Source organism: Falco biarmicus, chromosome 1, assembly GCF_023638135.1.
Source record: "Falco biarmicus isolate bFalBia1 chromosome 1, bFalBia1.pri, whole genome shotgun sequence".
Classification (NCBI taxonomy): Eukaryota; Metazoa; Chordata; class Aves; order Falconiformes; family Falconidae; genus Falco; species Falco biarmicus.
Genome location: NC_079288.1, coordinates 39635484 through 39648471, shown reverse-complemented (window position 1 = coordinate 39648471; position 12988 = coordinate 39635484). Strand labels below are relative to the sequence as shown.

The 12988-nt window shown below is 37.7% G+C and overlaps 1 protein-coding gene across 1 annotated transcript in view; it reads right to left on the bottom strand.

Annotated features, from left to right (window-relative positions):
* Positions 1 to 4386: 4386 nt before the first annotated feature.
* The window catches only part of MAPK1 (mitogen-activated protein kinase 1), a 37017-nt gene continuing 28415 nt past the window's right edge, over positions 4387 to 12988 (bottom strand). The window contains exons 7-9 of the mRNA XM_056334245.1: positions 11642 to 11751; positions 10805 to 10932; positions 4387 to 8536 (exon numbers count right to left, since the gene is read on the bottom strand). Of these exons, the coding sequence (XP_056190220.1) occupies positions 10816 to 10932; positions 11642 to 11751 (227 nt within the window). The 3' untranslated portion in view covers positions 4387 to 8536; positions 10805 to 10815. The remainder of the gene's footprint in view (positions 8537 to 10804; positions 10933 to 11641; positions 11752 to 12988) is intronic.

The window sequence follows — 12988 nt, the reverse complement described above, 5'->3', positions numbered from 1 at the left end:
ATAAGACTCGGAATAAGAAGCTTAATGCAGCATTAGATGCAACCCTTTTCTGCTTCAAAGTACAGCAGCAGCTTCCAGAAAGCAAACAAGTATTCAGGACCTTTTTATTTTTTCCCAGCAGACATCTTTAATAGTCTGGAGCAACTGTCAATGCACACAATCCATGCTAGTGGCTGGAAAGACAATGAAAATAAAAGCTGCACAGCAATAATTATTTCCACTACTAACTACACACAGGATATATTGCTTTTGGTACAATGCCATTTATTGTCACAAGAAGAAAACCAGTGATTAAGTTGAGCACACATTAATTATGCAGACCTTTGCCATGCTGGAACAGCAGCATATTATACTCAGAGAAACGTCACCAAGTCAGCTGTAAAAACAGCTTAATACAGTTCTCCCAAAATACCAAACTCAAAAACTAGTTTATAAATTAAGTTTAGCTACAAAAGAATGCTTAAGAAATGAGCACAGGTTTTTTTCTCCCCTTAATCCCCACACTTCGGTCTGAAGCGCTGCACTTCTGCTGCACATGAGAGCAAACACAGAGTTAGAACACGCAGCTATATTGACATCAACGATACTCTTAAGTATTTTTGAGTGTGTAAGCTGGCCTGCAGAAGTTTGTGTTCCCTCCAAATCTATGGCATACCTACTCAAAAAGCTGCAAAAGTATATACATGTACGAAAACTAACAAAAAGCTTTTTAAAAACACAGAATGCATTAAAAAGTCTAAAGTTTGATCTTGACTCTATGATGTTTCAACGACAAGTTAGAATATTTGTGAGTTTTAACACTTCCAGGAATAGAGGAGTTTTAGCTATTGAAATTAAAGGTGAACTAGAAGAAAGGCTTGACTAAAAAATCTTCCAGCTCACCTGTGATATAGTCAGCTCAGTGAGTCTCAAGCCAAAATTCTGAATATTCAGCATTTTTGCATTTGCAGTTTTAAGGCAGAAGAACATCTTCAGAACAAACCATTTAGTCTTGGATCTAACAACAACAAAAAAACAACCAACCAAACAAAAAACCCACATTAAAAACCCCTCCCAAACCCTAAAAGGTGCATCCAGAGTCTTGTAGTAATAGCAAATGTTAAGAACTTCTATGGCATTCTCTTACAGCTTTGGGTTTGGGTTGGGGTTTTTTGCTAGAAAAGCCTGAATTTTGAACTAGTTTTCATACGTGCTGAAGCATGCATCATGGCTAGAGAGACTAAAATTTTCCATTGTTATTTCTGGGTTGTGTATTCAAGGTCAGCAAGAAAATGGTAAGATGGAATTAACAGATCACTGTACTGCACAATGCCTTGGTTGGTGCCACTGCAACAACTGACTGCAGGGGAGGAGCTGCTGTGTCCTACACAGGTTTTCTCCCTAAAGCCAGCAGCTGTAACCAGCGTCCCTGGAGTCAGCTGCCGGTAACGAACCCAGCCCTGTGAAACGCAGCTGTGTCTTGGCTCAGCTTTACAGAAAAAAAAAAATTCAAAAAGCAAACAAAAGTTAAGCTGTGACACTGTAGGTCATCTGCAGCCATGAAAGATAAAGAGAAGGAAGAACAAGGTGAAGTCATCGAGTCAGTCACAGCAGACAGAGGACTTTGGAGAAAAATACCAACATGGAAAGAGTAAAACCCTGAGGAAGAGAAGCATTGCTGGAAGACGGTAACCCAGCAAGATCAAAGGTCAGCACAGTCCAGGCAGCAATGGGAGGAGACTTGGAGTAGTATTTGTAATTGCTAATACAGTTGAATGTCACACAAACTCACAGAAAGACTTACAAGATATTTTTTAACTGTACTTTTAGATGAGAAAATGCTGCAAACTCAACATGCTGTCAAAGTATTTCCTACTCTTTTCTGGGAAATCAGGACTAGAATACTTTAGGGCTCCTTTTTTCCGCCTTCAAGTACAAACAAACTACTTCTGTACCAAGTAAAAGGAAAAGCTGGAAAGATCACACATTTCTCTACCACACTAATTAATGAAAAGGTAAGGAACCTAAGGAAAATGGGCTCTGGGTGTGTGTTGAGAGGAAGAGGAGAGGCAATTTTAGGGAAGTAGCAGGAAGCTTTCAGTATTCACAAGGTATGTAAAGATTCAGTTAAGAGAAAAGTCTGAACCAGGGACTGTTGGACTTCAGGCAGAAGCTCCCCACAGCGATAGAGAAACCCATTGGAACCAGGTTCCGTACCACATCTTAGCCAAAGGCATTGCTCCTTTCTGTTCCTTCTGTCCTTTTTTTATACTGCCTTCCCAGAAACCCACATACAGCTATGAGATCACATGCTGCACTTCCAACAGGAAGTCTCAGTTCTTCCAGCTTTCTTGCTTACCTCCTCACTAGATTTACATGCATTTAATTGAATCAGTAATCTGTTGTTTATTACCAGAAAGCTCGCTGATTCTAAAGAAGAAAGATTTTTGGATCGACTGGAACTCCTTTAGACTCTGAATAGGAAGACAGAATTCTGAGTAAATTGTCAATAGCAAGATATACTGAAAAAACAGGCAGCATTCTAGAAAACACCTGAAGGAAAGTCATCAGTGTGAGTAATGTAAAAAGGGGAAGGATATAGAAGGGTTACAGAACAACTCTTAACTTCCAGGATTAACCTTCACACAAACACTGCAGAGTGGGGCCACATTTCTGCCAGGGAATGTGAACGCTGCCCACCTTGCACCTGGCAGAGCACCAAGATGTTATTTTACAGACTCACCAAAGCCACCTTCAGAACCAGAGTTCAAGCTCTAGAACTCTTCTGAAGCTAGCTGCACTCACATGTGGTGAAAAGACATGCCAGAGCAAGATGACCATCAACAGACACAGCATGCATTGATGTGATGAAGTTTCCAAGTCTTCTACACACCTCAAATGTTTTTCTTATTTTTTAAGCCTAACGAGTGTTACATGTATGCAATTTAGTAGAAGGAGTAACTGAAAATGAAATGTGTACAACATAGACGCTGGCATCTTTGGTCTGCAGAGAAAGCCCTGGGGTCAGAGCTCTACAAAGCTTCATGCCATCAAACCTGCCCTACTATCTCCTCCCATCAACAGGGCTTGGACTCAAACATAGTTTCTCACAAGCCCCCATGAGTATCCGAGCGCACCATCTCCCCCACACAAGCAGCTCCATTTCCAGAGCATCCAGGGGCCTCTCACCAAAACAGGCCAGCCCACACAAACAAGCCCACTGCCAGACCCAAGCACCCCTCTCTACAGTCTTTTGACTCTTAACAGTTCAAGAGTGCCCACTAGAAGCTCACAGATGGAGAGGATCAGCGTCCAATTCTGGTGAAATACAGGAAATAACGGCATTTCAAACTAACCTACTTAAAGGATTACAAGAACATTAAGTCAATCAGTAACTTGTCAAAACCTCCACGAGACAAGCTGCAGCATAGCCGTACCTTGCAGTAACTCACTGAAGAACACACTACTGCAAATGCAGCCTTCTGCTAGGGGGAAAGAAACACAGGAAGCAAGAGGCAGCTAGTAAAAAAAAAAGTAAGAAAAGGCATAAACCTATCTATGGCAAAAATGAAATTCTGTAATATTCTGGGGGAAAAAAAATTAGAGTCTGCTGTGAAAGCCAGAGGGGAAGATGGAGATATGAATTTTGACAAGCCAGTTCTTGGAGTTGTTACAGACCTGTCAGTTATAGCTAAGCTCTCTTTAGTTTCAGGTCACATTTTCTGTGTTTTCATATTAATTAGAGAAGTTTCTAGCTGCCATTATCCAATGATACCTTTTTAAGAGTTCACTTCTTTGGCACAATCAGATTTTAGGCTAAAAAAAAAGAAATCATTAAAAGCCCATTACAGTGATGTAAGCTCACTTGCACTGCCCCCAGAAATCACACATTTCAAACCCTTGGCCTGAGAAGAACCTTTTTGTAGTAAAGTGAAAAAATCTGGTCTCTGAGGACTGCTCAAGTAATTATTTTCAAGATTTCATGGGAACAGTGCGATAGCTATATGAATATCAGTTTAAGGATCATCAAAAAAGCCTGACTCATCAGGTACACTGGAATCTATCTGCATTATTCTATGCTCACCAGTTCAAAACACTGATGATTTCGTAACTTTCTGGCACCAAAGAGAGAACATTTCTGCCTGTCTACAGAGAAACTTCACTTGTGGTTCTTTTGGATGGCTTCCCTAATTTAACTTCAAGCTGGTATAGTCAGTACAGTGGAACACACACACTCGAGTATTTACAAATATTAAATGTAGGATACTCACTACCGCAGTGTTCAAGTGACAGTCATTTTTTCAATAAGCTAATGTAATACACATCAGTGTATCCATGGTTTATAAAACAGCAGTTCATTTCAAAGCAAAATTCCAGTCATTCTATATATGCACAGTACTATGCTGATTTGGTAATACAGGGACACAATTTAATGATTTTCTTTGCATTTGTTTTTACAAGATTCAGATGCCAAAAACAAAACAGAACATTAAGTTACCTGATTTAAAAAAGAAAATCACATACGTTTACAACATCAAAAGAATAAGACGAAATATAAACCTTTGCTACTTACAATTGATCTATACAGATTAACCAAATCACAAATCTGTCACAATATAAACGTTTAATTGTTACAATGAATAAGAACATACAGAAAATGATTTTAATTTTTTTTATAAAATCTTCCTTTGCTTTTTTATTTTTAAACTTGCCATTAACTAAATTAGCTATGCAGGACTTGTGGGGTACATGACTAAGAAGGCACCAACAGTACAAAGCAAAGACAAAGCAGTTTGAGTATTTTAAGAGTGCTCTACACTGATACAACACAAGAAAAGGCAACAATAGTAAGTAAACCAGCTGCAACCTTTAGAAATTTGTTCTAGATTTACAAAGGTAGTCCAACTTTTACATTTCCTCCAATGTTTCACTTAGCTTGATCACAGCACATGCTACAAAAAACACTGTAAGCTTCACTTTACTAATGTGCACTTTTCACTAATTTAGTGTCTTGATTTCAATTGTTAACTAAACCATTTTGAACAACAAATGTATTTAAAACTTAGTAAAAGGATTGTGTGGACTTTTTTGTTTAAACCACTGCATTTACAAAAATATTTCCCCTAAAATCTGGGATTGCTTGAAGACATTGCTGTACAAATATAAAAGTACTATGCAAGGGACCAGATTCATGAGTATATGGTATGTATGTATAGACCTATATTTATACCATATCACTGTGCTGTAACAACACAATAAATTTATCAATAACCAAGGACTATATAAACTACACTAACATAAGCAAATATATATTAATAAAGTTTAAATCTATAGTACAGTTGCTCAGCAAACAACTTCGACATGGTATAAATATATCGTAGCATATTACAGTGGGCAGCAAAAACAGGTTCTTCTTTTTCTCATTCCGTAAGGAAAACCACGCTCAACTCCTTGGGTTTCGTTTGGCCACTGCTGAGTTACATCATCACTGCTACTCCTGAAAGCTCATAGTGCACCACACCGCTCAGCCCATGTAGTGTGTTGTACACTTCAGATTTGATACAGCGTGTAAGATTGATGAGGAAGAGTCTGGCGACAGTCAGGATAGCAGAGTAAGATGCTTGTTTGCCAAAGCATCCATGAGAATTTTACGTTTGCATATTTTTCTTCAGCTGTAAGGTTGGAATGTTTTTGACTGAACTGTTTACATTCCTTATTCCCAAAACATCTTTACCGTGACATATGCATGTTACTTTGATTAAGAGTTGCTGTTCTCCGCTCTAAAATACAAAAACTACGTAAAGAAAAAAAAATTTATAAAATGATGAAATAAGTGACCTAACTGTGTTGTTATAGGCACCTTCTTTTAAACTATTTTCAAAATCTGACCAAAAAAAAATCATGCTTCTGCATTTGACACATCAACAAGTTCAACCCAACAACATTTACTAAATTCAGTAAAAGACTGATGAATGTGGTTACTGATACCAATGGCTGCCAATTAAGATGCAGTAAGAATAGCTGAAGAAGAAAGCCCGAAAGCACCAGGTGTTAGGTAAAGCAAACCCTCGGCTTCTCACTCTGGGAAAGCAAGGAAGAACACACAGGTAAGTCTACATCTCCCCAAAAATCCAAAATTAAAGAAAGTACTAAAAAAAGAATTGGGAAGGAAAAGGGTGAAGTAAGCTGCCAAAGTTCTTCCTTAACTTAAAACTGAGGTGTTACAAACTGATTTCAGTAACAGTCATCTTTCCAACCAGGCCACAAATGATTCCTGTAGTGATGATGATGGTACAAGTAGCAGAGATTCTAGAAATATTTCAACTTTTCAAAACTGAGAAAAGCGTTTTGGTAAAGATGTGTAGAAATGTCAAGAGAATTTCTACACTAGTATCAACAGTCAAGTGCATATTTCTATAGAAATGTTTTTCGCATAGGTTCCATACCACAACTCAATGATCACTTGTGCAGTGTCCTGACAATGCTCCTAATGTGTTCCCCACAACAGATATTTATGTACCACAGGAAGTTCCTAATAGAAAATGCCCTTTAATGATGAACCCTTGCTTATCAAAAATGAGTTTTGGCAGACTAACACTTAAAACTATAGGAAAAAGAAAATTTTGAAATGGAATCTTGTAAGCACCCTTATCTATTGAAGTCTAAGTTAATGGCTTTCTAGATTTCTTTGAAGAGCAGACTAAATGGTATGAGGAAGCCTGGAGTTATTAACCAGCAAGCATCCTTATATACTACGGTAGCAATTGAACCTGATTTCCATTCAAACACATTACCCAAGAGGAAACCAAAAACTAATTCTTAATGTTAATGTGAAGATATAAGATTTAAATTTATTTCCAGGAATTACAAGTGCATTTTGTTCATATTAGCAAGCAGTCTTTATACAATCCACTCTTCACTGCTGCCAAAATAAAATGAGAAAAAGACAGCAGAGATATGAAAAGCTAAAAATAGAACTATTTTTCCTAAGTTATTTGTTGAATAGCATTTCAGTTGAACACAACTCAGAGGTAACAATAGATTATTTTTTTTTCTCAATCATAGGCATGTGGCACTTAGACAATCATCTTTGCACAGAAAGCTTTAACAGTCATGCGAGGGCACAGTAATTATTTTAAACAAGGCAAATTTCTCACCACAGAGAGCAGTGGGGAAAGAAAAGGAGGCACTGCACTGGAACATAACACCTAGTAAACTCCACATTATACAATTTCAGTAACAAATACTTGAAAAGATCATTAAAAGGTATACAATTTTAAATGTTATTTAGTGCTAGCTTTGTTTGGTTGTCCTAACTCAGCATTATCAGAAAAGTTTGATAGTACTTGACAACAGAACAGTACTTCATGTCACGAGCTCATGGAGGCTTGATTACAAATCACCATAGTGTAGGTTGCAAGAAATGAACTTGAGATGCTGACATGCTGTAGGAGCAAAAGTAAAATCAAACTTTCTCATTTAAAGATGCAGTGTTCCTCTCTGCAAGAATTCTGAACGTCAGTGATTAGATTCAAATGTAAAAACTATCAATCCTCTTTTGAAGCATTTCATTGGTATGCAGGATGTAGACCGGGTTTATTAACATCATATTTTGGTTTCTTGCTTGCCACCAGATATGGATGCCTTCCACAGAGAAAAGCATTCACCATTAGGTCATCATGCCATTTTGTTCTTTGTTAATCTTCCACCACACGGTCAGTAAATATAAGTTGGCGAGCTGCCACTCATTCTCTTTGTGCAAGTCTTATAAACACTACTATATGGTATGAACTTTGGAAGTACTATGCCTCCCCAACATGGTTAAACTTTAAATGATCTCTTTTAGAAAAGGCTGGGAGAAAAAGGTACAAATTTTGTCAATACATGGAAAAAAATGGTTCTTAGATGAATTCAATTAAGTTGGGTTCCTATGTGGCTCTTAACGCTGTATAGAATTACCTGTATGTACAGCATAGGACACCCAAACAAGTGCATAAGCAAGATTAACATGAACACAACTTATGCTGTAACCCATAGCACAATGGTATAAACTCTGCTGGATGCTAACCATTTCTATTTAAAAAGGAAGTGCAAAAAAAACCTGGGATGTCACTGACTTAAAGTGCCCTGAATAGTAGCTTTTCTAAAAAAAATGCCAGCGACTTCAGAAGAGTCAGAAAAAGATAGTTCATGGTGTAAACGTCTTACAGGTTAATGAATTATCTTCTCGGATATTGATCCAGGAGTGAAAGGAACCACTGCATCTTTCAAACCAGAAAGCAAGCAGTTAAAATACGGCCAGCAGTAGGTGCACTTACAGTACAGTACTGCAACAGGTCAACAATGGGCATTACGCATAGGAGTGTCAATTACAATTCTTCAGGCTTAAAAGATTCATTGAAAGCATGAAAAGCCAAAACTACCAGGAACTGCCCTCCTGAATGGCTCAAAGGAGTTAGTGGATAAGCTGAGAGAGGCCACAAGACATGACCAACAATAAAGAACTGGGAAGAGGAACAGCAACGTTTGAGCATGCCCAGTCCTTTAAGTCCTTGCCCTACAAAAAAGAGCAGAGACATGTTTCAGTGAAGAACATTTTAACATCGCCTTTTAAAACAAGCATACTTTCCTATTTCTGTGCTTTAGGTACACTATGTTTACCATGAGTCAGACACAGTGGTATCAATATAAGTTAAAAAAAATTTTGAACAAATCAGACTGGATATCAGTACATTACATTTTGGATCTTCGAAAGATTAGGAAGATTAATTGTAACTAACAAATGAAGTACATTATTTGGTTGTCTGAAAATCTGTTATTTTCACATTGCTTCTCAATTCCAAAAACTACGGTCAAGGTGGAAGTTTTGAATCTCAAGAAATAACATGCTGAGAAGAGCTAGCTGATACAGTGCAAGGGGGGAGTGCAGGGGAAGTAGAAATGCACAGGAAGAGACCGTTACTGTCCATTTTAAGCCAGTTCGTGGCAATTGGCCCTCACTGGGAGGCCGACTGATGTTTAAACTGTCGTGATGTGGAACAGCTAATAATTCTGGCCACAAATGACTAGGACACATTACCAGCATATCATTATCAAGCCAAGTACCATATTTAAATTTCAGTATCACATCAGCCAAATCAACTCTTCACAGCAGCATTTGGAGGTAACATTTTTAGCAAACCAGAAATTTCCATCAGCACCTGATCACTGATATCTTTACCCCTAATCTCTTTATCCCTTAATCTCTAATACAACCTAGGTAAGTATGGTCTGGGCAAAGAGGCAAGCAGCAGAGATCAGAAACTATGATCTACCACAATGTTAGCTACTTGGTCTCCCTTCCTTGATACTACATGGCCTATTAGTAACAGGTTTCATTGTACTTCTAAAAATTTACGTCATTTTCTTCCAGAACATACACATGTACTGCTGATGCCTCTTGTGCAGAATTAGCTTTAGAAAACATGGATGGGAAATAAGCATCACGCATGTCACTGTGTCCCAGGTCTATTTCTGTGGGCGATGCTCAGCTAGTAAGAGCCAGATGTATGAACCTCAGATTTACCTATTTTTTGATTATTTAAATAGTTTCAAATGTTAACTAATAAGCTCAAATAAACAAAATACAGTATTTATAAAGATAAAAATTTCAACTGTGAGCTTCTATACATTTGAATATTCAAGCCAGTGGCAACAGAAGTTACCCTACTGAAGTAAAAAACTGCTTTCAAGAGTTTCCTCCACATTTCTTTCCTATGAATTCACTATTAAATAAGAAAATGGGGAATACGCAATACTGAAACTGAAACCCCATTTTTAGTGCAGAAGAATCATTGCTTACAGCAAAGCAACAAAGCTTCTACACACTGCTATCAGAGCCACAGATTTTTTGCAGTGAGGAAGTTCACTGGCTCAAAACAACCCTTCTGCTGTGACTGCCAACAAAAGATGGTAATTGTAGGACGCTGCTGCGGATGGAGAATAGCACAGAAACTACTTTAAAGATTGTAGAACAGACAATCTGGATTAGCCTGTCTTCTTCAGTTTGTTTTTCTTTTCCAGTCACAAAACTTGGATACCTTATTAGTATCACAGAAGTTTCACAAGTATTACAAAAATTATTCAAGTCATTATTTGACCAATTTTGTATGAAACTACTAAGACTTGCAAGCCTCGTGGTGTATGAAGGCCAGTTAAGTTCATTGATTTTTAAAAAAAAAAAGTTGAGACCGTGAATATCTGTATATTTTAAATTAACATTTTAAATCCTCAAAAGATTAAAAAGATTATTTGTAACTAATTTAAGAATAGGTATCTAAATATTCTTATTTACTCACAGTTTCAGAGGTACTTAAAACTGAAGTTAAATCACACTGAAGGTTCATAGGGTTTTTTCCCCTTTAAAATAATTTAAAGGGATTTCTCCTCTGTACATTACATTTAAGGAAGAATTTTTAAAAGCCTTCGAAGCCATATGACAAAGTAGTCTATAATATATGAAGAACATTGCCCCCCTTAAGAAGTTTTTTGAATAAAATTTGCATTTCAAAGTGTTACCACAGCTTTTATTCTGAGAAGCACTATTTAAATTTAATTCTTATTCCTTAAACGTAACATAAAACCTAGGTAAACGTCTCTGACAATCACAAAACTTTATTGAATAAACAGAATAGGACTGAAGTCAAATGAATAAGCATAAAGCTATCCTTGAACAGCTAGCTATGGTATCAATAGAAAAGGTTAAGTTCTATGTTGCACTGGTGGTAACAAAGTTCCAAAATGCTTCCCCCTGCCCAAGTGGTTCCGTATTGCTGTGAGACTTTACCTATGCACAATTTAAGATCGATATCCTGGCTGGAATCTAGCAGTTTCCTCAAAGATCAGCTCTTTCAGCTTTTCTTTCGGCAAGTCATCCAACTCCATATCAAACTTGAAGGGCGCTTCAGCTACAGGCTTAATAATATAAAGAAATATTATTACTTTTTTTAATATTACTGTCCTGTTGAATTTCACATCATCTTTTTACGGGGGGAAAAGTCTGAAAATGTGCTTCATGGAATTATCTAACACTGTGCAGTCTTCATGGAAGAATTCATTCTCTTAGTCCTTTGTAGGCTTTATATATTAGTTTACCAAATTTATATCAAACCATAGTAAGTAGCTACTCAAATATAAACCACAAGTTAAAACATTTATTAAAGGCTCATAACCGAGTATCTTCCCAAAGAAAAAATTTCCGAAACATTAGTATTTCTTGGAGTAAACATATCTGTTCCTTTAGGAAAACCAGCTTATTTCCTCCTCCCCTACTTCTCACCAAAAGTAACCTGAAATCTCATCATAGCTGTGTGCTAAACTACAGCGAGTTCAGATTTGGGCATTTTAAATGCATCATCTGTTGGGAAACTCCGTTATTCTCCTCCTTTATCTCAGACATTATGGAACAAGACCATAGCGAGCTGACAAGCTCCACAGTCAGGAGAGCACACCATAGCATCTATTTACAGTGTTGTTCTAGTACACCATTGCGGAGGCACAAGATTTTGGTAAACTGATGCAATTAATTCTTCAATGCCATTAGAGCAGTAGAAATACTGCCCTTAAACTACTGAGGAAAATAACCTGTTGCATCATTTAATCAACACTTAAACAATGTCTTTACCTCATCACTTGGATCGTAATACTGCTCCAGATATGGATGGGCTAAAGCTTGCTCCACTTCAATCCGCTTATGAGGATTAAAGGTCAACATTTTATCCAACAAATCAAGAGCTAAGAGGAAAAAAAAAGTTAGCAAGAGTTAAATACACACTTCAAAGTACAAAAGCGTTATAACATTGACATCACACAGTAAATATATGCTACCCTAAATTCTGCACTAATTTCAATTTGCATCTGGAATTCCCCAGCTGCCGCAGCAGTAACAGAGGGAGCAGACTGCTTCCTGTAACTGGGGCAGAGTATCTTTGCTGTCCCAGTGGATCGGCATTCCTTGGCAACAGTTGCATTTGGCACCACCTGGTCTAATGGAGGTGCACCCTCCTTTCAAGGGCTCTTTGGTGTCGGGATGAATGTCGAGGGAAGAAATGCGTAGAACCCTATGGTACAACCTGGTTTTAACTACAGCAGAAATTGAATAGGATTAGGCTTTTTCTTCACTCGAATAGATGCTTTGTGCCAAAAATCCAAACCAAGGTAGAGCTTTTCTGAAGCGAGTAAGTAATCAAAAATATGTTCTTGTTCTGAAAAGAAAACTCGGCTGTTCGCTGACAAAAGCGTCATCCAGAAGTCATTGGGAGTTCTAGATCAAAGTAAACTATTGTAACACAACTAGCAGGCCAGAAGATACTCTCCAGCTAAGAAGCAAATATATTCATATTCATGAGATTCCGGCAAAATCTGTTGAAGACAACTCAAAAAGAATCCATAGAGAACCTGAAGATCCAGTAAGACAGACAGTGAGGTCTGATGAAATTCTGGACAAATGCTACAAGTCAGAGTTACTGCAATTGCTCTGCTACTTTGATTGTAAAACATTTTCCTTTTCCAGGAAAACAGAATGATGACAGTACCAAGAAGCCCAAAGATATCTGCACTATCCTAAATTCTGTTCCATTTCTTCTCCTCACCACATCATTTATGACACAGAACTTTAACGGAGGCTGCTTACTGCAGCAAGTAGCTGTAGCTTTGCAGTAGGATGAGATGCTTACCAAGCACTGCAGAAGAGGCAGAACTTTACCACTGCACTCAATGGCAGCTTGAAGAAGCCACAAACTTACATGTCAATTAACATCAAATATTTTGATGCGGTTTTCTCAATGCTGGAAACTGCTCTGTCAAAGGTACTCTGAGGATTTAGATGAAAAGGTGCTGCAGGAGTCTTGCAAACAGCATGTTCCCCTAGCAGCTCAGCCTATCACCATCGCTACAATTTCAGCAGTCACAAACCCATGGTAAAAATTCCCACACTGATGAGCACACTCATAAAAGCAGAACAAACCACTGC